This window comes from Malaya genurostris, chromosome 1 (genome assembly GCF_030247185.1).
Source record: "Malaya genurostris strain Urasoe2022 chromosome 1, Malgen_1.1, whole genome shotgun sequence".
NCBI lineage: Eukaryota > Metazoa > Arthropoda > Insecta > Diptera > Culicidae > Malaya > Malaya genurostris.
The window spans coordinates 88,612,449-88,640,214 of record NC_080570.1 but is presented as its reverse complement, the minus strand read 5'-3'; the positions used below and the strand labels follow the sequence as shown (position 1 = coordinate 88,640,214).

The 27,766-nt window shown below is 38.2% G+C and overlaps 1 protein-coding gene across 4 annotated transcripts in view; it reads right to left on the bottom strand.

The window, feature by feature from the left end:
- LOC131440669 (syntaxin-binding protein 5) overlaps positions 1-27,766 on the bottom strand; it is a 444,075-nt gene that overhangs the window by 69,159 nt on the left and 347,150 nt on the right. For 3 of the 4 annotated variants that reach the window (XM_058612149.1, XM_058612148.1, XM_058612150.1), the window contains one exon: positions 20,494-20,580. The exons of the other annotated variant lie outside the window; for it this stretch is intronic. In XM_058612149.1, the coding sequence (XP_058468132.1) occupies positions 20,494-20,580 (87 nt within the window). The remainder of the gene's footprint in view (positions 1-20,493; positions 20,581-27,766) is intronic. 4 annotated transcript variants of the gene reach the window in all.

Sequence of the window (27,766 nt, the reverse complement as noted above, 5' to 3'; positions counted from 1 at the left end):
CTTCCCTGCATTCCAGTATTCCTCCATTACACACTTGGCAAGGAATATTTGATCGTCAGTAGATCTCCCCTCTGTGAATGCTGCCTGGTATAGATCCAACTCTCCAGTGAAATCCTTCAACCTATTCTTCACCCATTTTGCATAAGGTTTATAACCTACATTGCAAAGGCTGATTCTTCTGAACTGATCAACCTTCCTTGGATTGCTTACTTTAGGAATTGGAATTTGGATTGACTCTGTCATATCCTTCGGCATTACGTTCTCCATCCACATTCGTCTCCATATACCATGCAGCTGTTCCTTTGTCTCCTCATTAGCATACTTGATGTACTCCATCCGTACTCCATCCGCTCCAGGACTTTTCCCGTTACAACAGTTGCGAATAATTGAATATATCTCTTCCTTTGTAGGTGGTTCAGTCAGAGGACATGTGTCATGCTGTTTTACGAGCTCCATACAAGGTCCCTCACTCTCTTTTAAAACTTCTCCCCATAACTTGGTTGGGATATAGGCATTCAAGGTACGTTTTTTACGGACAAACTCCCTTAAAAACTTGTGAGATTTTCGAACTCTTACTGTAACATCGAAATCATTTAACTTTCTATAGAAGTCTCGAATAGACTCCTCAGTGTGTTGCTTAACCGTTGCTCGGAATTCCTGTTTTCTATCTTTCAGCTTCCATTTGTACGGAATCATATCAGGATATTTATTGGCCAGTCTGAATGCCTTGTTGAGCCTATTCAAGGCAGATCTTCTTCGCGGGGTCAGAGGTATCTTGCAGGTACTCAACGCCTTGTTTGCTGCTCGTTTCATTTTGTTAGTGATTTCCCGGTAAGCTTCCGTTATGTTCGTTTTATCTAAATCAACTTTTGATGCATCACTACCTAATGCTTCGTGGTATTTTTTTCTCACTGATTCCTCTTTTAAACCCGAGGCCTCCATTCTATTGTCCTTTTTCTCTTTTGTATGCCTTTTCGATGTTTTCGGTACTCTTATTGCTGCCAGAATGAGTTTGTGGTCTGTTTCGATCCTTGTCCATAATCCTCGGATATATCTAAATCCAACTTTTCCGTCTGATGGCTTGACTATGTGGTCTATTTGACTTTTTTTATCCTTGGCCCGCCATGTTGATTTAACATTTTTTCCTATCATGGAGGATATGTTAATAAGTTTATGGACATGCAGGAACATTTTGAATTCATCCCCATTATCGTTGCTATGCTTGAATCCTAACTGTTCACCTACACAGCTGCTATCTTCTTCTGTTATGGTTTCTGTGCCGATTTGTGCATTCCAATCACCAACTATTATTATTTTCTCTCTAACCTGCTTTTGATTGTGCACTGTACCTAAGGTTGTCAGGAAACTATACGCTTTTTTATTTGGGCCATGTACGTTCACCAATATAAGTTCATATCCATTTTCGATTGCTATTTTCGTTGATACTGCTCCTTTTCCTATACATCTTGTACCAGTTACTTCAACATTCGCTTCCTTCTTAATTAGTATTGCAAATCCTCTTGATTTATTCTGACCTTTTCTGGTAACATGCCAGTTGTAATTCCTGGTTACTATTCTTTCACCCTCTGTATTGACTTTCTGAAGTACTCCAATATCTATTCCATAGAATTTGAACACCTCATCAATGTTATCCATTTTATCTTGTCCTCTACAGCCTCTAACGTTCAATGATCCTATTCTTATTAGCTCTATATTTGCACTTGCTGTCGTCCCGTTCCAATCCTTACCACGTTTGACATAATTATTGCTGTTATTTCCGTTATCATGCTCGACCTTTTTCCTACTTGCTTTCTTCTTACCTACTCCTTCTTCTCTCTCATCCGTTGCTTTGTTTTCACCTCGAATTTCCGATCTTATCGTTGTTATTACTTTATCCTGATTTTCTTTTTGTGATAAATCCTCTCTAGTTATCGTTGTTCCAAGCTCGAGATGTACATGTGCTCTATTGCCGTTTTCATTTTCCTCAATTTCTAAGCTCTCCTGGATACTCGAAGCTTCTCTGTCACGCTCGATTTGTTCAATATAATTTCTATGATCTAATCGTCTATCCCCCCTCATGACGTCAGTTGCACCTCCATTATCCGTATTATCTTCTAAAACTTCTACCACGCTATCATAGTGGTTTTTAACAGTATATCCTGTGAATAAAATTCTTAAAATGTCAACCTCATCTGTTCTTTCCCTTCCGATCCTTATGCACGGGTTATCATCTTGATATATGATAATAAATTTATCAAATATTTCAGCTGCACCCACGATAGTCTCGTGGCCTAACCAGGATCCCATTGTTTTAGTATATTCTAAGAACTGTTCAAATCCTTGCTGCTCTAAGCTCTCACTTAAAAATGGCTCGAACCGCTCCCTGTTTTCTTTCATGTAGTCCGAAATAATTATTCTAAAGGTTATAATATCGTCATCACTAGTCAGATCGTTTTCCTTTGGTCCAGTAAGCTGATCTAGTAATGCCCTAATCAAACAGTTTCCATCCTTCTCAATTTCCTTCGCCTTTAGTAGATTGTGCGAGTTAAATTGACGTACTCTATAATATCTACCTTTATTTATCTTGCTTGCTTCTATCGCAGTTGGTGGTTTAAATCTATTATCATTATCGTTAAACGGCACGATTGTTCATTCAATATCTCCTAAATTGTCACTGACCAAGATTGGATAATCGTATAGAGAGCAATCGTTTTGATTTGAGGAAAAAACTACTTCCTCGTCCTTACTCTGCCTAACGTACTCATTAAGATTTACATTCAATCTTGTTTTTGCTTTCATTTCCGTTTTCGCCAATGATCTGGTAACACTTCCAAACTGATTTTCTCCATCATATTGCTCGTAGTACATTCGCAATTGAGTTCCTACTAGACTTGCTGAGCTGACGTTCGTGAGTGGTTCCACCACCATCACTTCCGAACCGTTATTAATAATGCCGATGGACACTCTAAAAAGCTCGACAGTTGCTTGCAGGATTTCCATTTCGCTCGGCTCTCTCCAAGTAACTCTCTCCCCAATACTTGCAAAAAACATTCCCATTTTCAATAGAATCGCCGATTAGATGCCTGAATTCCCTTTCTGAAAAGTTATGTACTCGAAATGCCTCATCTTGTCTTCCTAATTGATCTATTAACGCGCTAACAACTGATTTGGAGTTTAAGAATAAAACCTCCACTCGTTGACCTTTACCCAGCTCAATTATTTTACTCTGGCGCCATCCGTGATCGCATGCCATTTTGTTTATATATTCAAGACAGTACGTTTCAATAAGGTTGGCTATGTAATATCGGTTCACTTACCGGGATTTCCTTAATATTGGTTACCTTTTCTACCTACTTGCGCAACGGTTGTCATACAATTTGAGTGCTCTTAAGATCGCTCTTACACACACTACTTAACTGAACCAAGCTTTTTGCACACTTTTCAGGCTATCTGAAGCTTGCTATCTTGCTTACTCTTTTTCACTCACACGCCTTAGACTCCACTTTTCTTCCTTCTCTTCTCTGTTATATTATACTACGTAATATTTTACTCTCCTTTTATTCTATTGAAGGATACCAATTTTAATTTAGCTGATCTGCTCTGCCTGAGCGTCTGGGCTACTTAATATGCTGAATCACTTCCGCAATAATCACCTTAACGATATTCACAACTTTAAATCACAACTAAAAACCAAAAGATTGGTGCTCAAACGAAAGAATAAAGACTGGTTCACTGCCAAGCACACATCTTGCTACACACGCGACCGCGCTCTCTCGTGTCTTGAAGCTGACTGCTTCTTGAAAGCAAGACTTCGTGACCCGAAAATAATGCACGTCGTCCGTCTGTATTTGTCATACATGAAAAATCAACAACCTACAGTATGCATCGAGGGTATGACACCAACTAGTATAAAAATGCTATTAGCATCAGAAGGCCTTCCAACAACACCTGACCACCTCCTACGAATCTTCATCGAAGTGCATCAGGAATATGGAATGAAACATAAGGAAGCGCTGGCCGACCTGGACTCTTATGGGAAATTTTTGACAAGTGAACGTATCCGCCGACTCCAACTAGTCCGGGAATCCGAACACAATTTTACAAGGCCGAATTTTCGGAAATAACGACGCCCTTTGACGAAGGAATAGAAACAGGAATTAGTAATGTAAGTATTCCAGAATTCTCAAAAACTTCTTCGCTTCATAGACAAAATGTGACTGAAATTTTGGTCTATTGCCAAAATTTCAACCGCATGAAAAGCCCAGCCAAAATGAAAGAAATTCATCAAAATTTAATAACCTCCCCTTTCGACGTAATACTTGGAACTGAAAGCAGCTGGGATGAAAGTGTTAGAAGCGAAGAAGTCTTTGGAAATAATTTTAACGTATTCCGGCACGACCGAAATTTATCTCTCTGTCAGAAAAAATCTGGAGGTGGAGTCCTTATAGCCATTAACTCTTGCTTTACTTCTGAAGAAATTATTACTCCTAAATATAAAGAATTTGAGCATGTATGGGCCAAAGTCTCAATATTGGGAGAAGAACATATTTACTGCTTTGTCTACTTCCCACCCGAAAATGCGAAAAAAGTGACGCTCATCTTCAAAATTACTTAAATCTATGCAATCAGCTCAAAATAGTCATTAACACAGCACACGAAGAATACAACCGCAAAATTGAAAACGAAATAAAGACTTGCCCTAAGAACTTTTTTAACTACACAAAAACTAAACTAAAAAGCAACAATTTTCCATCTCAAATGCACCTCGACGAACATGTAGGGAAAAATAGTACAGAAATCTGCAATCACTTTGCAATTTTTTTCCAAGAAGTATATACATCTTATTCAGAAACTGACCGTGACCGTGAATACTTCTCTTTCATACCTGCATTTTCCAACTCCATCTCTGTAAACTATCTATCAGAACATGACATTTAGACAGCACTGAAAAACTTAGACGCCTCAAAAGGGCCTGGACCTGACAGTATACCACCAATATTTTTAAAAAATCTTGCTGAAGAACTTACACTACCACTACAACTACTTTTTAACTTATCACTTAATAAATTTACTTTTCCTAAAGCATGGAAATCTTCCTTTCTTGTACCAATATTTAAATCTGGTGCAAAATCTAACATTCGGAACTACCGTGGAATAGCCATTATCTCATGCATTCCAAAATTATTTGAAAAAATTGTAAACGAAAAACTTTTACATCAACTTAAAAATGTACGATTTATTAATTTTTAGTTTGACGTAAAGCCGCCATGACTAAGTTCAGTTTTTGCAATGACTGAGCGGAAATATATATTGGAGAAGCCAAGTGAAAGAAAAACTAACAGAAAAGATGAATTTTTTGGAAAAAGATACGCTCAGAGACAGGACTCGAACCTGCGTTCTTATGCATTCCGTGCATACGCGCTACCATTTCGCCACTCTGATCTTGTTTTAGCCACTCTAAAACTCGAAACAGACATAGTAGCAACGTACATCGAACATGGTCTACATCCTGGCCGTCACCCGACCGATACCTTACATCCAAACATCTTCTCTGTTCATCAAATACTAGTCCTCTTGCTTTATACCTATTTCTCCGATCAAGCATTGAGTAGGAGAGTGTATTTATAATCGCTTGTAACCTTCTTAATGGTGCCAGTCGCTGGCTGGACACTGAATGCAATGGACGCCGGCAACTACGTAGAAACGCTTTACACTGACTTTAGCAAAGCATTCGACCGTATTGACATACCTTTACTTCTACACAAACTACAAAAATATGGCATAAAACATACTCTTCTTGAATGGCTCAAATCATACTTAACGAATCGTGTAAGGTATCGAATCGCTTCCAAAACATTCTGTCTGAACCAATTAATGTAACTTCTGGCGTACCTCAGGGTTCTCACTTAGGGCCTCTCCTTTTCATTTTACATATAAACGACATTTCCTTCATACTCAAAAATCTGAAAGTGCTTATATATTCAGACGACATGAAACTCTTCATGGAAATTAAAAATATCAACGACGCTGTAATATTCCAGAACGAAATCAATCTATTCCACATTTGGTGCTGGAAAAGTCTACTCCAACTCAATGTAACAAAATGTAACTCAATAACTTTCAGTAGGAAAAATGAAACTATATCTACAAACATACATCTAGGAAATCAACTTGTAGAAAAATGTAAAATTGTAAGAGATTTAGGCGTTATCTTAGACTCCAAGCTCACTTATGTGGAACACTACAATACCATAATCAATAAAGCTAATAGCATGCTGGGCTTTATTAAACGCTTCAGTCATAACTTTCAGGACCCATACACAATTAAATTATTATACACTACAAATATCAGACCTATTTTGGAATATTGCAGCCTAGTATGGAATCCATACAATATTATTCACGAAGAACGCATCGAATTTATTCAAAAACAATTTTTATTAATATGCACTTCGTAAATTAAACTGGACAGCATTTCCTCTACCATCATATGAAGCACGCTGCATGCTCATCAATATACAAACACTTAAAGAACGCCGCGACTTTGCAATGCTTTATTTTATCAGCGACATTATTTCTCAACGCATTCAATCAGCTCCATTATTATCGCAATTAATTTTTTATATACCTAGCCGTCAACTACGTTCCAGGAAATTATTTTTAGAAAAACAAGCTAGAACAAAGTATGCAAAATACAGTCCAGTCAATCGAATAATGCGCCATGACAATCAATACTGCGAACATCTTGACCTTACTATGTCAAAAAATCAAATCAAATCTCAGCTTTGTCGTAGAAATAATGCGTAGTACGTACGTGAACATTGTAAACTATTTATATGTAGTCTACATTTGCTTGACGAAACAAAAAAATTAATAAATAAATAAAAATCGATCATTTCTTCTTGTGCATTGGACGGAAGCAGACGTCGTGGGACTAGCAGCTTCGGAGAGTGCACTTTCTGCGTGGTTAAAAACCTCAAACGCTCAGGTCGCAACTCTCATTTGGACTTCAGTCGTCAAGTGGAGCAGTCGTCAATGAAAGCAGACCTTTTGCGTGGTATAAGACATCAAACGCTTAGGTCGTGCTTTCATTTGAACTTCAATCGTCAGATGGAGCAGTCGTTAATGAAAGCAGACCTTTTGCGTGGTACCAAACCTCAAACGCTCAGGTCGTGCTTTCATTTGGACTCCAATCGTCTGGTGGAGCAGTCGTCAATGAAAGCAGACCTTTTGCGTGGTATAAAGCCTCAAACGCTTAGGTCGTGCTCTCATTTGCACTTCAGCCGTCAGGTGGAGCAGTCGTCAATGAAAGCAGACCTTTTGCGTGGTATAAAACCTCAAACGCTTAGGTCGTGCTTTCATTTGGACTTCAATCGTCAGGTGGAGCAGTCGTCAATGAAAGCAGACCTTTTGCGTGGTACCAAACCTCAAACGCTCAGGTCGTGCTCTCATTTGGACTTCAACCGTCAGGTAAAGCAGTCGTCAATGAAAGCAGATCTTTTGCGTTGTACAAAACCTCAAACGCTCAGGTCGCAGAGCCAGTTTCCCTTCGAAGAAGGTCGATTACATCATCCTGTTGGTGGTCGTTTGCATACAACGGGAAATAGACAACAATGTGGAACATTATGCAAAATCAGCCTTTCTAATGGCTTTAAATGTTACCTAAAGAACTATAAAGATTGCTTCTTTGAAAATCAAAAATTAAAATTAGGAGTGCAGTGCTAATCTAAGATAATATAATCAGTTTTTTTTTTGCAATTTTCACAGTTCTAAATTCGCAACAGTGTTCAAAATTGTTTATATCCAATCAGTGTTTAATATCTTAGAAAATTATACAATTTGGCCCTTCACGCACGCCTCCATAAAAAGTTCTTTCCAAAACCACCAATATTTTATCATAAAGACTATACTTATTATTTTGTAATATTTGAAATTTCGAATTGTTTGCTTTTAAATGTCTACGAACCTGGTTATTTCGTACTAATCATTTGTGTGTCAGAATGTTTAATGTAACTAATCTGTACTTTAGTTTAAGTGTATCGTTTCAAATTCTAGTAGTGTAAAAGGGCAAAACTTGCACAATTAACACAATCGATCAACTAATTGATATTCGGAAGTATAAAGAAAGAGTGCCAGTTTTATTCGTATTCACGATATCCAGTTATGTCTCTGACATGTACTTTTTTCCTGTGTTACTTTTGATGAAAATTAACGACTCTATTCAACAGTGCATACAAATGTCTATAGAATTAAACGATAAAACATTGCATTTTATATCGAAATGTAAAATTCGTACTCAAATTGATTGAGTGCTCCTTCTAACAACAAATTAAACTTTGAAGCAATGCAATAACGCAATTAAAGCGAAACTTGAAAATATCAAAACGAGATATGATGGTAAAAGATGTTATTACATTGACTTTTTTTGTTATTCACACCTACCCGGGTGAACCGTGCACCGAGATACTAAAGCTGTGATCGCTCTGTTCAATAAACAAATTGTTGAACACACCATACGGCACGAAGATCTAATACGACGTAGCTGAATTAACGGGACGATCTCCAAGATCGCATGCAACAGAGGCGTGAGACAACTGAAATGCATCTGAAGTGACAAACGGGAAGGCAGAGTCATCAGCAGGAGGGGGTCGACACTGATGTGCTACATCCAGCGGTGATCAATAAGTGTAGGAACGTAAGGCCGGTGTACATGAATCAATAGATAGATAGTTAACATGAATAGATTTGAATAGTTTTAAGGCTATTACAGTTGTTAAGTAAGCGTATTGAACGAGTAAGTAGGTTTTGGTGAGTCTTTATAAATTTTCGGAGTTCCACAATTCACACGAGTGACAAAAAGATAAAAGTCATCTGGTTGGTGTGCTGTGCGGCGCTGCCAATATATGTTGCAGAAAACCAGACTCTGTAAGCAGGAGCGAAATCAATATTCAGTTCAGTAACGACACCGCAAAAGCATTACATTTAACATATCATGTCAATTCTACAGTGTTTTGAAAATAGCATAAACTTTACGTCTGCTTAGCGGTTCAAGTTAAACTTTTTAAGTTTGCACTAAGCAGTTTAATTTGAACTGCTCTGCACTGGCGTGTCTAAGACGAAACGTAAAGAAAAGTGAAAACTTGAGAAAAGTGAAAAAAAGACTTCACGTTTTCAAAAATATTCTAAATTTCTAAACTAAAACTTCAGACTGCTGCCTCTTCTACGATCAGGATCGAAATACACGAGTTTTAGTTCTAGAAATCCTCAGATAGGTCTGAAGTGAACTAAAGTTTTCAAAATCGGAAACACATATATTTTGAATACGTTTCTCTTGACAATTATTTCCCATTAGGATCTAGCCGTTTAAATTTATTATCTACCTAACTCTAGTAATGATTATTAGTATGTTCATTCGAGTATAGAAGAAGCAAGCTAAAGTTTGTATTCAAGTGTCTGTATCTTGATTTAATGAATTTTATCATAGTAATCGTAGTAAACTAATTGTGTAATGATGGATTCAAGCAATGTGGATTCAATAGTGCAGACATAAGTGGACAATTTCGGAAGACCCGACCTAGTCTATAAACAATTATTGGAAGATTCACTAAATATAAAAAAAGATCATATATATTTGATACCAGAGATATCAGATTCATTGGATAATCTCGTAAGCAATGTATCTCTCTTAGACAGAGAAGAATATTCAATAGACCACAGACTTGTGGAGTACAAGGTCTGAAAGTTACCACATGGCCAACAAGTAAAATGGACTGAGGATGGAACACCTACAAAAAATCTATCAGATTTAAACAAATGGCTAAAGTCTCATGCTAGAACTAGCAGGTTGCGATTGGTGTGGCGGAAGTAGTAAACTACTTGAATATACCAAATTTAAAGAATTGAAACCAGAAGAAAGAAACAATCTGGCTTTCAAATCTGGACTATATTTGAGCTGTCTTGCCTTTGTGATGACATATGACTGTTTTTTTTAATAAAATTTCGGTTTGGTAAATCTACCGAGTGTAATAGTCTGTGTGATCTCGTTGTCACCATTTTTCTTCCATTTTTATCTTGCGACGATTGAGGGGCACTTTGTCCGTGGCTCGTTTCGTCCTACATTGCTGCATCGGTGGTATCGTTGTTGGTTTCCGTTTTTTCTTCGTTTTCTTTGTAATTCGCAGTCTTGGGTTCGTTGTTAGTTGCTGTAGACAAAAGCAAAGCCTTGGTATTACATTCCTGTAGTGGAATTTGACCTTCTGTTTCAACAGACTTCGCAAACGATTCAGAGTGTACAGAATCATTGCATGACGGGTGCTACGATTCTATTGACACTACGAACAACGGGGCTCGAACATACGACAACTGGTTCGTTAGACCAGTGCCTTATGCATTGAACCGACAACCTGGGACGCTGTGCTGTAGACGCACCTTGTTAATTACAGTTCCGGGTTGATTTTATGGTGCAACAGGGGTACTGCGCTCACTAGTTTCCGTTGTTGGCGGTTGTCCTTGTTTTTGTTTGAAGATGTCCTTTTCGTAGTTTTAGTGCAAGGTTTGCCGTAGTGGGCAGGCTGTTCACAAAACTGACATGTAACCAGTTGATTTTCATATAAATTCAGCGTTTTACACGGATGTATCCCGTCTTGATCACAAATGATTTAAGATGGAATTGCTTTATGTAGTTGCATACGTACCACTCGCACGCCATTCCGGATACCCGGAAAAAAATTCCGCCATACTTCCCCTTCGATGGAAAGAACTTCATCGTACTGCGACATACTTTCCTGAACAAACTGATCGCTGGTCTGTGGGGGAAGGTCATGCACGCGTACTTCTATGGCATTGTCCACCAAGTACACAGGGATTTTATATTTAACATTATCATGATCAACACTGTGCACCCCGTTATTAACCGAAGCAAATACAATTGCATCTCTTTCACGTTTGAACATAATGTACACACAGTTAGACGCCTTGTTGAATTGAATCTCATTTACATCATTAACGTTTAGATGCATTCGTTTCTTAAGCTATATTTCAACTTCGGTTGCTGCTGGTCTAACTTTGCAGCGCTTGAAATCAACACAAATTGAATTTGGTCTTGTAGGCCAAGTTTCAGGCTTTGTTAAATCGTATTTGCCCATTTCGTACACTCTATTGTTCACTGCACTATATTGTCTTTGTTTCTATCGTCTCTACCGTAAGCAATTTTCAACTGTGTCGGATGAGATGCAAGCACGAACTGATGAAATGAAAAGTTGTATTTTGCTAAAATTTCCTAATTTGGTTTTTGTAAATTGTATGGGCTTGCTTTGTTTCTGTATTGTCTATTGTTACATTGGGGTGGTTTATGTTGGTTACTACATAAGGACCTTCAAAAGTTTTGTCAAATTTTGATCTGTTGTGGTTTTCTAACATCACTTTGTCGTTCATTTCTAGTGATAAAAATTTGATGTGTTCTCTTGATTTTTATTTCTTTTGATGTTGATTTGATCTAAAAGTTATTTTGCTTTTCATGCAGCTATTTTTAGTTTATGTTTTAATTCCAAGTAATATTCGTCGATATTTTAGACTGGTTCCATTGATTCTGGGTTTCTTAGTTCGTTCGATAGTGATACTGGTTTTCCAAAAATTACCTCAATTTACCAATTACCTAATTTTCTTTACATCCAGTGCATTTATGTATCTAGTTTGCTATTGTTTTTTCATATTTGGCCATATATAATGACACTTTAATTTTCGATATAGTCTGATAATACCAATGTGTCCGCCAATTGCAGAATCATGGTTTTCTTGAATAATTTTTTCAATTAAACTTTTATCTTCTATCTCGCGTTGTGTTTGATAGAGTATGATTTGAAGTAATTTCAGATATTTATTCAATGCTGACTTAAAATTATGAATACCAATAAGGTTGAAAATTGTATTCGAGAGCGCTAGAGCTATGTTAGCAATATTAAATTTATTAGCTTTTTCTTAAATAATTTCATTTATATTTGTTATTTTGCAACGGATGAATGACACTTCAGTGAAATCCTTTTTGTAATTTTTATTTTTAATTGAAATTTTAAGGCCATTTATATTATTTGTCGATGATTTCTCGATACTAAATTTTGGCATGTTATGCACTTCGTTTATGTTAATTGATTCGAATACTTAAAGTTGATCAGCCTCAGTATTTGAGGATGTTTGATTGAGTATTATTATTCTGAAAGTCGTTAATTTTGTTTTGCAGTTGTTTATTTGTTTCGGCTCTGACTTGAACCTTTAAAATAACATTAATATATTCGCTAAAACGTCTGAGTTAATTTAAATTCTAGAGAGTGCGTCCGCTTTTACATTTAATTTACCTTGAACGTATACTACTTCGAAATCGAATTCTTCGAGGTCTAAACGCATTCTTGTTAATTTCGAAGAAGGATTTTTCATCGAAAACGGATCAACTAATGGTCTGTGATCTGTTTTGACAAAAAAACTTTCTTTCATATAAATAGGGTCTAAAGTGTGTGATGGCCCCCTATGGATGACCGTCAGCTCCTGTTCAATAGTCGATTTATTTGATTCGCCTGCGGTTCAATGCATAGGACGCTGATCTTACAAGCCAGTTGTCGTATGCTCGAGCCCCGATCTGGAAGGTTTCTTAGTGTAAATAGGATCCATAGTACTAGCCATGCAATGATTCTTGTGCGCTAAGAATCGACTGCGAAGTCTGTTGAAACAGAAAAGTCCAAGTTCCACAAAAGGAATGTAACGCCAAGACTTTGTTTTGTACGATCTACTTGCGTACGCTATCAGCAAACCAATGTTGTCGTGCTTTTGGGCTAGAACTGCACCGCAGGCCACTTTAGAGGGATCTGTGATAACTATAAATTGCTTGTTAAAGTCGGGAAATCTTAAAATTGTCGGTGTTAAAAGTTTATTTTTAAGTGTTTAGAAGGATTTTTCGCATTCGGGCGACCAATCAAATTTTGTATTTTGTTTAAGTAGTAGGGTGTACTATTTTCGCAAAATTTTTGGTTGATTGAACAGCCCACCACAATAATGACCTCAATGTATAAAAATGCACACGCTGGTGGTAATCTACTTAAGGCGATTGTCATCATAAGTTGGAAACTATTGGGTGAAATACTTAATCCAAAAGGTAGTCTATTGAATTCATGATGGCCGGTTGAACCCGAGAATGCTGTGTATGAAAAATGGATTGAAAAGGCAAATGAACCAACAGCATTAAAAATCAAGCTAGGGTGGTTCATTTTTGGAAACATAAGACACATAGTCGAAGGTAATTATTTTTTGATAATGCAAGTAGAAAAATGGAAATGATAAAAGTAGCTAAAATACTACCTAAATTGTTTAAGGAAGAAAAGGCAGGTACAATAATAGAATACAGAATAAAGTACGAAGATGGCAGGTACAGAATTGGCTTTTTGTGCAAAAAATCAAACAAATCAAATCAAATAGAAAGAACTTTATTACGATATCCTGAGTTGAAATACTGAACGAAAACACATTTACCGATTATGAAGAGAATGGATCAATACGATAATTAATATAGTCAGAGCTTAATCAATCAATACCACGACGCAGCGGTTAGTGCACAAGGAGTTTCTTTTAACTTAGCGTTGCTATCAGAGCTAGACGCCACTACTTCACTAGTTGGTGTATTAATAAGATATCGAGAAGGAACAGTGGCGGTCAGTGGGGACATCAAGAAGATGTTTCATCAAGTCAAAATAAGACCAAAAGATCAACACGCTCAAAGTTTTTTATGTAAAAATTGCGACAGCCAAAGGAAGTGTAAAACCAACGTCATACAATTACGTCACCGATTCAGAAGACAAATATCGACGCGGAAATGATAGACATTGATCGAGAAGATGATCTCACCAAGGAAGAAGTTTCAAAACAAAAGGCAGATGAAGCTGTAGAAAAAAAGTCGTCAACTCAACAAGTAACATTGCAGTTTCTAAAATTATATCGACTTATATCATGATAGTAGAGAATAATTATATCCATTACTTTTGGATGAACAGAATCACAAACGATAACTACTGATGAAGCGAACGAAACTGCTATCAAATTGCAAAATTCTTCGGACGCTGTGCAAACCAAGTCACAGCCAGTAAAAGAAATCAGAAAACTCAAAACAGTCACTCTCCATCATGGTCCTGAATTAACGCAGCTCCCAAAGCGTTTTCTGAGGCATCGGTTTCGATGACGAATGGTTTGTTGAAATCGGGATTCGCCAAAGTAGGGGCAGATGTCAATGCTACTTTCAGCTCACCGAAAGCCGTTTCAGCTTCCTCTGACCACACAAACTTCTTCTTTCCCTTCTTCAATAGATCAGTGATCGGAGTTATTATACAGCTATAACCTGCAATGAATTTTTGGTAGAATCCTGCCAGCCCCATCAGACGGCGTATATCCTTGGCAGACTTTGGTCGTGCGTAGTCCAATATCGGCTGTACTTTTGACTGATTTATTGAGACTCCTCTCTCTGTTAGCAGGTACCCTAGATACATAACCTGCTTCTTGCAAAAAACTTTTTTTTTTCCAACGATATCGTTAGATTCGCCATCTTTAATCGAAGTGCAACGATTTGTAGAAGCCTCAAGTGCTACTCAAATGATTCGGTTGCTATTACTATGTCGTCCAGATAAACAAAGGTTTGCATCGGTGAAAAATGGATACCCAAGCGACACGTAGTAAAGGGTGCATTTGTTAGTCCAAATGGGCAGACCTTAAACCGGAATAGTCCTTTCGAAGTGCGAAATGCTTTGTAATTTCGGTTTTCTTCACCGTCATTGCATTGATTTTCCGAGAGTCTAGACGAACGCGAATTTTTCCATTCGCCTTTTTGACTGGGAATAGCGGATTGCTCCACTCACTATAGCATTCTGTGATTACATCCAGCGTCTTAAAGCGTTCAATTTCTGCATTACCCGAATTGATCTTCATTTAACTCATGTTCCGTCTAAATCATTTTAGGTTTTGGCACGTCGTCCATTGTTGGGACGTCTAATGTTTCATCTGCCACTTGTTGATCTTATTTATGGAGCTTACTCGTAAGATCAATTTTGAAACAAAGAGTTGAGTTTGTACAAGTGTCTAGTGTTTCGATTTTTTCTGGTCCAATTCCAGCATCCATCATTGGTTGGATGACAAAGGAATCCCAAAAATCTAGCCCCACATTGGGCTAAATGTCTAAATTTAGCGAATGATTTTTGCGCCACTCCCTAAGGAGACCAAACGCCTGGTTTGTTTGCCCAGCTAATTGAGACCCTTCCTATGGGTGGGTATTGTCTGTTTCTGAGTTCCGATCGAGACGGTCCAAAGTGACTCAGGTGACCTTGATAATTCGCCAGCACCCCAATGAAAACACCCGCTGAAAACCGCTATCGCTACAGTAAGACCAGGCGAATAAAGAAGATTCACTCAAACGATGCTTTTCATCACCGGAAAAGAACAAGGAGCCACAGTGCTCCAGCTCGCGAGGGGTTAGGGAGAGTAGTTCTACAAAAACTATCCGAAATCTAATCGCCCGAATATTTGGCAAATCCTTTACCTGAAAATACCATAAATAGTCACCGCTAACAAAAAAGTAAATACTATTTAAAATACTCAAACGAAAATCTGTTTTTAATAAAAACATAAAAATATATACATTTTCATCTTGGTAGGATTCGAACACCAAACTCTCTAAATGCTAGTTAGCTTTGAGTGTGGTATACTAACTGATCTGGCTACTGTTACTTCTCTCTTTACTTTTTCAGTGCATATTTAATACTGTCGAAGCTTCCTAATTCCTAGACTAGTGTTCATCCGAAAATGAGTGACGGGGGGGAAAGGTGCGTGCGAATTATACGATTTCGAACCCGGGCTATAAGATGGTGTCAATAAATCGTGGTGATTTAGCCCATGTGACTAATAACGTGGGGTTCTATATATATATATATATATATATATATATATATATATATATATATATATATATATATATATATATATATATATATATATATATATATATATATATATATATATATATATATATATATATATATATATATATATATATATATATATATATATTAATTTGTGACACGTAACCTTGAGAAGATGACAGAGATCTACATCGGACTGAAAGCTGAAGCCAGGCGTATCGGACTTGCCATAAATGCGTCAAAAACAAAATACATGCGAGGAAGAGGCTCTAGAGAAGAAACACTACGCCTCCCACCACGAATATTGATAGACGGTGACTATATCGAGGTGGTTGACGAGTTCGTGTATTTGGGCTCACTGGTGACCACCGACAATGATACCAGCAGAGAAATACAGAGACGTTTTTTGGCAGGGAATCGTGCGTACTTTTGACTCAGAAAAACCCTTCGATCGAGAAAAGTACGCCACCGCACGAAATTAACCATCTACAAAACGCTCATTAGACCGGTTGTTCTCTATGGCCACGAGAACTGGACTATGTTTACAGTGGACCATCGCGCCCTTAGTGTTTCTGAAGGAATGGTGCTGAGAACCATCTATGGAGTGGAAATGGAGAAGACGGAACGGAAATTGCAACAGCTGCTAGGGGAACCACCAATCGTACGGACAGCTAAAATCGGACGTCTTCGATGGGCTGGGCATGTCATAAGGATGTCGCACGACAGCCCAGTGAAAATGGTTCTTGAATCTAATCCGACTGGTACAAGAAGAAGAGGAGCGCAGCGAGCAAGGTGGATTGATCAAGTGGAGGGTGATCTCAGAAGCGGTCGTGCCTTGAGTGGCTGGCGACGAGCAGCCATGGACCGAGTTATGTGGAGACGTATTATTGATACAGCAAAGGACACCCAGGGCTATAGCTGTTAGGTAAGGTAAGGTAATGCAATAGTATCCTACAACGATAAAAAGAGAAAGATGAATATTAGGATTTCTTAAGGATTCACTATTTAGTGGAAATGATATCGATGACGAAATCCAAGCAATGTCTATACACGAAGATTAATGGTTCGATAAAATAGCGCATTCATTAACACATTGAATGTAAATGCAACGCAGATGGGATACTCATTTGCCAATAGGATTTCTATCCTACATGACGGAATGGAGAAACTTAAAATTCGCTACACAGACGACCGTTCAGCTATAACTAAAAGAATAGCCAAGGTGAAAGTAATTCTTGCTTGAGAAATAATCGACGAAATATTGGCAAAATATAAGAGGATCCGCTCCTATCCCTTGGATAAATGGAACTTCAGGTTTCTATAACATTACTGAGCAATTGCGGAATGGGTACAAGCTTTTGGACAACATGTTTGTTCATTATCTTTGAATCATATTAATTTTTACCCTTCTGCAATTTAATAGGATTCAAAGATAATGAATGATGATGTTTTATTCTCGCTGGCAAGACTCATGATAACGTTCATTAATTGGAAAAATGAGTTCTTCCGTTTCTTCATATCGAAATATAATGATCAGAATTTCATAAAACTAAAACAAGAAACCAGATTACTAAATAAATAAATCATTTAAATAAAAAATCATTCAACAATTTTAGATTGAAACGATGCTAAAAGTTGGCTGTGATATAGTTTTCCTGTGTTAAATTTGCTATCTTATTTATTTCAACTATTGTTATAAATTTCTCCTTTCGTACTTCTGTAGTTACATCAAATTCAATAATAATTGTGATACCAACGTATCAAAATCTGTTACGATTTTGTTCCCATTAGAGTCTTTTTTCTTATGATTTTTGTTATTTTAACAGCTTACCAACCAAAAATATTTCAAAATTTGTTACAACATATTTCTGAGGTAAATTACTCCAGTTGTTATAATTCTGTTATTACCATCTGATTGGGTATTGACGACTATAATTAAAAATAAGGAGAATTACGAAATTTTTAATGTGGTAGCAATTCCACATCACGAGAATAAATCAATAATCTCTGTAGAAAAACCATATATTGCGATTAATGTCAGAGGATAATACTTCTACTTAAGAAGGAAAAGATTAAACAGCATTTACTTCTATGAAATGGTTAGTAAATGAATTAACAGGAGAATATTTTTACTTGATGATGGAAAACATTTATTCCACCATGGATGACAAGGCAACGTTCAGATATTTTAAGCCAAGAGCACAGATTAATATTGAATTGAATTGAATTGAAAACACAACGATGGAAAGATCAACAACACCATAGTCGGTGAATCCTCACATGAATTTACTAGATATATGTTAGTGGATACCGAGGAACCAATAAACACTTATCACCATATTTGGTTTGCCGCGTTATTATTCCTAGTTGGAATTAAAATAACGGCGCTTTGTTTTCTACTAATGTACACTTTTTTAAAACACATATCTCGGTTGATTTTTCAAATGGGCGTATAAGCAAGTGACAGTTTTTTTTTGTTTACTTTCTCTTCTATTAATTACCAAGCGGTTTCCACGTTTATCACTCAACTCTTTGCATGAAATGATACCCGAATCTTTCGACTTTCAAACAGAATAGTGATATCAAAGAAAATCTTTTTAATTACATCACAATAATCGAAAGATAGAGCGATTAAAGAGAAACTGTCAGTTGCTTATACGCCCTAATGAAAAATCAACCGAGATATCTAATACAACGAAAAAGTCGAAAACTAAACCATGTCCAACGCACAGTGATCATCAATAGTTTGTTATTGAGGTCATCTATTGGCCTAACTAAAGGCCATAGTATAGGAAATTTCACATTTAATGCAATAAAATCTGTCCACTCTGTATTCGATAATCTGCCAGAGCAGCGCGCCAGGATGTAAATAATGCCTTTGTAAACAAACAAGTTAAATTGTGAGTTAGAATCCTAGCCACAGAACAGAAAGAGAAAAGCGTAAATGCTGCGATATATGTTGCGCAACATTTACAATCAGTGTTACAAAAAAAACCTGTACATATAAGATTTATTAATTTATAGTTGGTTTGACGTAAAGTCGCCATAACTAAGTTCAGTTTTTGCAATGACTGAGTGGAAACATATATTGGAGAAGCCAAATGAATGAAAAATTTACAGAAAGAATGATTTTTTGGAAAAAAATACGCTCAGAGACAGGACTCGAACCTGCGTTCCGTGCATACGCGCAATCATTTCGCCACCCTAAGCTGTGTGATAAACACAGCTCTAAAACACGACTAGATACATACATGATACATCCTGGCCGTCTTACGACCCGTACCATACAACCAATCATCTTCTTTGTTCATCAAACACTAGTCTTCTCGCTCTATACTTTTTTTCCGCCCAAGGATTGAGTAGAAGAGTGTATTTATAATCGCTTGCACCTTTTCTACTAATGCCAGTCGCTGGCTGGATATCGTCAAGGTTCAAGGTAGGACCAACTACTAGAGCCAGAAAAAGTTTTTCCCATCACCAATATTGGAGGCTCCTGTGAGGAGAAAGACTCTTTAGAAGTTAGTGTCTTCCACCAATAACATTGGTGACTCCTGAGAAGATCTGGTAAAATACCAAAAGATTCTATGGAAAGGTTTCTTTTGTAAGTAACACTAATAATAAAGCATTAAAATTAATTCATTAAAAGTCAAAACGGTACACAAGGCCGAAGAATTATCGGAGTTCTCTTGAAAATGCATGGTATGAAAGGCTATTCATATTGTGGTTCGAAGATGAAAATCTTCATAACTACAGATACGATTAATCAACATGTTTACGTCTGCGAATGTCTGCAAAAATGACTACTACCATTCATTCAAAAGTTCACGAATTCGGTGTAGTCTTAGTATGATTTGATATCTTGCCATTAAGGTAAAGCGGCTCAGAAGTGGTACAGGAAACATTGTACCAATAAGCTGTAATCCTCAGAATACTCCTACACTTTATCCAATTGATAGCTATAGGAACATTATGAAGTGAATTCTTAGCCAATGAAAAGGGCACAAAGATAATGGGAAAGATTTTACCAAAACATGGGAAATAGCTTCCAGACAAATGACTGGAAAACAGATTCAGACAGCATAATGGGTACAGCCCAACGTAGAGTTCGACTCTACTCACTATGAAAAAGGATATAATAAGTCAGAATGAATAAATTTTGATGTAATTGAGTTGTCGATTAATGGTACGTTGCGATATTTTTGGGTTATAAACTAAATGTCGAGTTATGTTACTGTTCATCTTCACGGAATCCGCACGCTCGTGTGCGCTTGCACTGTTCATAGTTAAATACAAAACAATACTATTCGGATAAACTAATCTCTTTACAAGTATTCTAACTCTGATGAAATTTGCAAAAAATGATATATCGTATATATCAATACCAGTAAAATAAAAGTAATAATAAGTAACATAATAACAACTTTCAGTTATGGACAATTTAGCTAGTACCTTCAAAACATTAATGATTCAATGTAAGGTTGACTTGTTGCGACATTTTTCCAATTTGATCAAAAAACAATTTAACCATAGCATGTACAACATAACTTACAGGTTTGTATCTTCGTTCACTATAAGCTGTTGGCCCCATATTGACAGCATAGGGTCAACCATGCCTTGTTTACATCTGGTTTGGAAACTGAAAACAAATATACTATGAACATATAGATTAAATTGTTTTACGTTTCGCATTCAGCTCATCACTGCATTAGCAGATTATGTTGGACTGCTAATGATCCGGGAGGTAACTACAATATGTTTGTGGCCATAAAGCCTAAAATTTGTTTTCAGTTGAGATATCGGAATAGATATTGCACTTGGTGCAAAATAAGTGCGCAGCAAATAATAATGGCTTTACGTCTGCTTAGTGGATTATGTTGATACGCGAGGTGGCATTAGCAGTCCAACATAATCTTCTAATGCACTGATGAGCTGAATGCGAAACGTAAAACAATCAAAAATAGTCATGTGCACTCTAGCACAAACCTCTGCCCATGAGGTACTAAAACCTGTGTGAATGTAGATTTAAATTTTACAATATCTTTATTATAAATTTATGTGTGAATTAATAAAATTGATTAAAGATTGACTGATGCTTTTAACGGTTTTCATCAGCAGCAGAATGTAGATACTTTTAAAATCTAGACGTCTCGGAGAGATGAAATAAAAGACAAAGCAACATAATCCGGAGTGATCCAGATTTTCAAGGAGCATCATCTTTGCGAGCGTATGGATAGATTGAACATCTTCGAACGATGAACTGCTATAAATTATAAAATAAGCTGTTATTTTTATAAATTTTGTTGATAATTTCATAAACTATTTCGCGCTTGTTTGCATCGCTTGTTCAAACGACATGATCAATATCCTTCGCCACAAAAACTTTCGGGTTCCTGAGTATTCAGCTTACCAGAAACTTCGATAGCATCAGCGTGAACGAGCTCAGAATCCCAACTTAGGGTTTAGTGTAAAAATTTATTTGTAGATCTTACATGATATATGTTGCTCCAAAACCACATAATTTATTATAGTTAACACGCTGTATAACATTTATTTTATATCTTCTTAAATCTAAGTATTAAATTATCCGCTCTGGCGTAATTCGGAACGGTATTTACTCCAACACGTCAGCACGATCAAGGTCCATCGAATTCTAGCCGTTGAAGCCGAAGACGCAGCATGTGGTAGTGTAACGAACAGCATTCTCCATTCCTATCTGATCGCTAATTGAATCCGATCGCGAATCGATGACGTCACTGCTTTATCGTTAACCTACTAAGGCTATGTATATAGGGAACAACAAGCAAATGAATTCGAATACCTGACAAGGAATGTAGTTGCAGGGTGATCGTAGACCCTGAAATTCTGGCAACATATGAAATAAAGAAAATCCATCCGACTAGGATGGGACAGGAGTCTAGGATAGGCTAGTGGCGCTATTATTTGCTACAGGCTAAGCGTTTTTCCACTAGGCGCTTCAATAAACTAAATGCAGTATAAAGAGTTACTACACTAACAACACCGTCTGATTCAGGATGCAAATTTTGAATTTTCCCATTTACAATCGAGTAGGAGGTTATTAATATTATTGTAGGTTTATTTCGCCGCGATTTTAACCATTTGGTCTTTCGCCGAGGGGGTATGGTTGTGTTGGGTAGCGGAGTGGTGGAGTGGGGGTCGGGGTATAAGGGGGAAGCATAAATTAAATGTCATTTAACAGAGTTTGAATTTTGTAAATGTAAATGGTAGATTCTGTTACCGAAGTGGGTTTCACTTTTCCGGTCCGGTTTTGGATAGCTTGTGTGGTTAACATGAAGCTGTAGATGGTTTTGCTACTGTCGGTGTTGGGTGAGATTTCAACTTATTATCCGGAAGAGTTTTTTGATATCCAGGTAGATGGCATCATTTGTGCTGGGTTGTAGGGTAGATGGCAGGTGATATTCAATCATCTAGGTTTTTGTCCTTGCTAAGTTGGTTGCAGTACGAAAATTGTGTCCAATATTGTTGTTCGTGCATGAGGCTGTTGGAAGTTGATTGTGGAATGTGCTGAGTAGGGTGGTTTTCGGTCCGAGCTGTTTCGTAGAACGGTGGTAAGTTACTGATGCAATGCTGATGACGGCGGGGTCCAGTGTTCGGTGAATGTTGGCCGCTGATGGTACTTCTTCAATATTAGATATGTTGGATACTGGCCATGGACGTGTGAAGATTCGGCCGACTTTATTGATCGGTGATTGGAGCATTTGATTGTTGCCGAGTCGGCAGTTTTTTTGGTGTCGGAGCCTTGGAATGTTGAGTTTGCTATTATTTTCTTTTAGGTAGACTCTGTTACGTTGGATATGTGTTTTCTGTAGGTTGTTGCTGCTTCAGCATCTAGGTGGCCGGGTGACTGCATAGCTGCTTATTTCAATCCGGTTGGTATAATCTTCATGGAAAGGTGGGTATGGTATAGTATTTGTGAGTGTTGGTTTAACAGATTTGCCTTCTATTTATTAGGAGCTTAGAGGTTTTTGAGTAGATTTGCTTCCTGGAGGAAGGCGATCAGTGTCTGTTCCCTTTCGGGGTTATTGCTAAGGATGTCCCGAATGGAGTTGGGGAGGCCGTGTTTTCTTCGGAGTCCTTGGAATTCGGGGCAGAAGGTTAGTATGTGCTCCACGGATAGTCGGACGTTGCATATTAGACAGCGTGGTGGTTGGCACTTTGAGATTATGTGTGCGTGGGTGATGGTATGGTCAGTTTGTAGTCGTGAAAGCGCCCGTTGTTCAATTCTATTGTTCCTGTCGGTCCGTTTTTTCGGTTCACCTTTGATTTTTTGGGTGTGGCCGGGGGTGGATCTCCAGGTTCTAATAAAGTTGAGTGTGGCTTCGATGTGGAAATTTTTGGTAAGGTCTGTTCTGGTGCTATAGCGGTTGCTTGATCTGCCTTGGGCAGCTTGCTGGTCGGCTTCTTCGTTGCCTCGTATACCGAAGGGCCCGGGTATCCAACAGAATTCGTCGAGTTGATCTTCAATTGTTTGGATGAATGGATGTCGGGAGTTGCCTGCTTTGACAGCTGTTAAGGCTGCCAAGGAATTGGATAGGATTATGGTTGGCGGGTTAGGAGGTTTGGATTTGATGGCGTGGAGGATTGCTGAGGCTTCAGCCGAAAAGACTGAACATGTTGAGTGTAGGCGGATGTTGTGGTTGGAGGTTGCGCTGTGAGTTCCGGATCCTACTCGGCCGTTTAGTTTGGATTCGTCGGTATAGATTTGGTAGTGATAGGGGTAGTTATCTTCGATTAGATTATGAAAGTGTGTACGAGCTATGTTCGGTTGTGGGCCTGCCCGAAGTAATCGAGTTAAACTAGTATCGATGCGGGGGGTCTTAGCAAACCACTCCCGCCGACGCAGTCGGGGAGATTTGGCAGTTTTGGGCATATCGGAACCGTTAGTCGTTCGGTGTAAGCCTTTTGCAATAGTAAGTTGGGCACATTCTATGTTTTTTGGTCTTTGGCGGAAGTATTCGTTGTTTTTTATTATTTGTAGGAAAGAAGCCAAGGACCCTCTTAAATATGGTTGTTTTAGCGTACCATAGAAAGGGAAGAACTCCTGATTCGACGCAAGCTGAATATGCCGGAGTGCTTGGAAGAAGGTTGCTAGCCAGCCGGATTGATCTATTGTATAGTGGGGTAAGCGTCTTTAGTAAACCTTCAAGGTTAAGGCAGGTGATTTCGGAGTCGTAGAAGATCCGGCTGTTGATTAGGGCCTTGCTGATGTTGAGAGCTGTTCGTCGGTTCCATCGGGGGTGGCAGGAGCTAATTGTTTTGATAAGCCGTAGCCAACTTTCGCAGTCTTTTTTAATGTTCTTGAAGTGGTCGTTGAAAGTGAGCTTTCGGTCGATCGTGATGCCGAGTATCTTGAGCAGGTGTTGAAAGGGTATGTTAATGTTGTCCAGTTTAATTGGGTTTCCTGCAGCGACATGGTGAGAGTTGCAACAATGTGCAATGGCGCATTTCTGGGGTGCTATGGAGAATCCGACAGAGTTCGCCTTCTCGCCATACTGTATTCGTCTTCGCCTTCTCGCCATACTGTATTATAGGCTTTGGCTATGTCTAAGATGGCTATGTCGGCGAGCAGGTTTTGGTCTTTTGCATCGCGTAAAATCTGACCAAGGGTTCTCAGGTGGGTTCCTGTTCCTTAGCCTGGCGGAAAGCGAATTGTCTTTGGTCGAGCAGTTACTTAGTCTCTATTTAGAGACTAAGAAACTACTCTACCATAGACAATTCGCTTTCCGCCAGGATTACCATTTTTTCCATAATTTTACCGATGCATGAGAGAAGACTGATGGGACGGAAGTCTTTTACGGTTCTGTTTCCCTCGCATTTCTTGGAGATAGGGACGACTAAAGCACTTTTCCAGTAATCGGATAGTTCCCCGCGCTCCCATATTGTGTTATAACACTTGAGTAGTTCTTTTTTAGCGCCGAGTGGGAGATGCTGTATGAGTGGGTAGCTGATGCCGTCGCTTCCGGCTGATTGGCCGTGTGCTGATGCTAGTGCATGTTGGAGTTCGGTGCCAGACAATGGTTGGTTGAACTGTTGTCCGGTGTCGGGAGGAAAGGTAGTTTTGATGAGTTCAAGTTTGGCTTTCTGATTAGGAAGGAAGGATGTAAGGCATTGTTGGCTGATAATGAGGTAAAGTGGGTGCCCATTTCCTCTGCCATTTTGGAAGGGTCTATTGTGGTGGTGTCGGTTGTGTTGAGGGTGTGGCGGCGCTTGCCGTTTAGGGCGTTGACCCTTCTCCAAAATTGGGTTGTGTTGGAGTCGGTTGAGATTCCTTCTAAGAATCGGGCCCAGCTTGCCTCTTTTGCTTCTCGGATTGCTTTCCTGGGTCAATTCCTTTTAGTTCTGAATATCTGTTCCTTGTCCTGTCGGGTTGGGTTATTAATTTCGGTTTTGTCGTGAATACGACTTACTTTACTATGGGGTGCCTTTTCAAAATTAGCCATATGGAAGAATGGGCAGAACTTAATCGTGAATATCTCGACTTGTATTAATGGCAGCAACATAATTCTTTCACCATTTCATCAAAAATATGATCAGGAATTTAGGATAATATTTTGAACAGTGTGCGATAACCACAAACAACTCAAAAATTAAGTTTTCTTAAAATTTGAAAACAACGCGGAAAACTCTTTACTTTCGCTTGGCTTTTTCGCGCAAGGACGACGATTTTGAGGTAGTCAGGCACATATCTTCAACTGACTGCGTATAAAAGGGGAACCGTGGTCGAAATTCGATCATTTCTTCTTGTGCGTTGGATGCAAGCAGACGTCGTGGGACCAGCAGCTTCGGAGAGTGCACCTTCTGCGTGGTTAAAAACCTCAAACGCACAGGTCGTGCTCTCATTTCGACTTCAATCGTCAGGTGGAGCAGTCGTCAATGGAAGCAGAGCTTCTGTTCTTGGTTCTAAATTTAGTTCTTGAACTCAGGTCCAGTTCCTTGTTCTAGAATTCTATTCGGTTCTTTTTAGAACCATAATAATACTCAAAGAATTATGCGAAATTTTACTTTACCGTACTCTATACGGCCCCTTTTTATTATAAAGAACTATCTAGTTATTTCATTACATTTAATTGCGTTTCAGAATGTTTAATGTAACTAATCTGTAATTTAGTCTAGGCGCATCGTTTAAAATTCTAGTAGTGAAAAAGGGGAAAGTTGCACAATTAACACAATCGATCAACTACCAGTTCTAATTCGGAAGTATAAAGAAAGTGTGTCAGTTTTATTCGTATTCACGACATCCAGTTATGTCTCTGACATTACACATCCGTAATTTTTTTGTAGTACCCGCAGTGCCTTACGGCGGGCTTTGATGGCGTCGGCCACCTTGGGGCACCACCAGTGGATGGCTCGCTTCGCAGCTCTTTGCCTGTTTTAGGTATGGTTTCGTGGGCGGCTTGGTTCATTATTAGTCCCAACTCTCTGGCGGTGTACTCCCTGTTAGGTTCTATGTTGATTGATCGTCGTGTCGTGTCGGGTGGGTGTTGGTTATGGGAAATGGTAATGGGAAAATGGTCGCTGTTGGCAGGATCATCGAGGACCTCCCAAGAGCATAATCTGGCTACTGATGATGAAGCTATGGAGCTGTCGATTGCTGATTCGGAGTTCCCGCGAGTGAAGGTGATTTGCCGTCGTTTAGTATTACTGCGTTGTGATCTTCGATAGTTTCGATTATTTGGTTCCATCGTTGAACAGTGGTCCGGATCCACAATTTAGGGGGACAAAAACATTTGTGGCTTAGCCTTATACTTTAGAGCTATGATGTCTTCAGAACAAATGATCAGTGAAAAATAAGCCATATTTTGAAGCATATTGTATTAGGGTGGTTCTTATTATTATGGTGATCCAAAAATTATTTTCCGTATGTGTTGAGATAGAGAACTGCACCCTTTGGCAAAATTGTAGGAAAGCATAATCTGGCTACTGATGAACCACATAAAAAGACCGCATAAAATAAGACCTTAGTGTACTTTCCCAAGTACTGTAGGAGAAAGCTCTGCAATTTCTGTATTTACTTTGTCCACTTCCTGCTTTGTTAGTTCCGTGTTTTCCTTTTGGAAGATGATTATTTTGGGCGGAAAAGGGAAACAGATGAAGAATAACTGTTGTTCCAGATCATCCAGCCTTCTTGCTCAACAATTAATCGCAAGGGAACCAAACAGATAGCAAATAATGTACAGTAAGGAAGCGTAAGAGAGTCGAAATAAATCAATTCGCAAGTATAGGCAGCTAAATTCGCAGAAATTCAATCGTAGAGTGAATCTAGAAGATGTATTCAAACGATTTCTTTTAACGTCTAATCCTGTAATAGCATTATCGAATAGAGTAACAACCAACGTAAGTGTACTCCTTCTTCCCGATTATGCAGCTGAATTAGTTTTAACACGCTAGAAGACAGTAATACCTTATTTTAATATATATAGCTAATAAATGTCTTACATGAAAGAGCATTTTTCAATGAAAAAACCCAATGTTTGAACACAATTGAAAAAATTTAAAAAAATATCTCCTCCGCCATTTTTTTTAGAAACATGCTTGAAAGTATTTTCTATCAAATGAAAGAAACAGAATTTTTTTTCATTTGCTCCAATGTCAGATATAGCAGCTTAAAAATGATCTGTTTTTGAACTAGTTTTGCTCATAACTTCAGTTCAGAAAACGCTACCCGAATTCGCTAGTCATCAAAAAATTGGTTTCAATAAACTCTAAAAGATGTTCAAAGACACCAAAAACGAGAAGTGAAAAATAAGAAAGCTAAAGCAAAAAATCTGATTTTTTTAGGAACA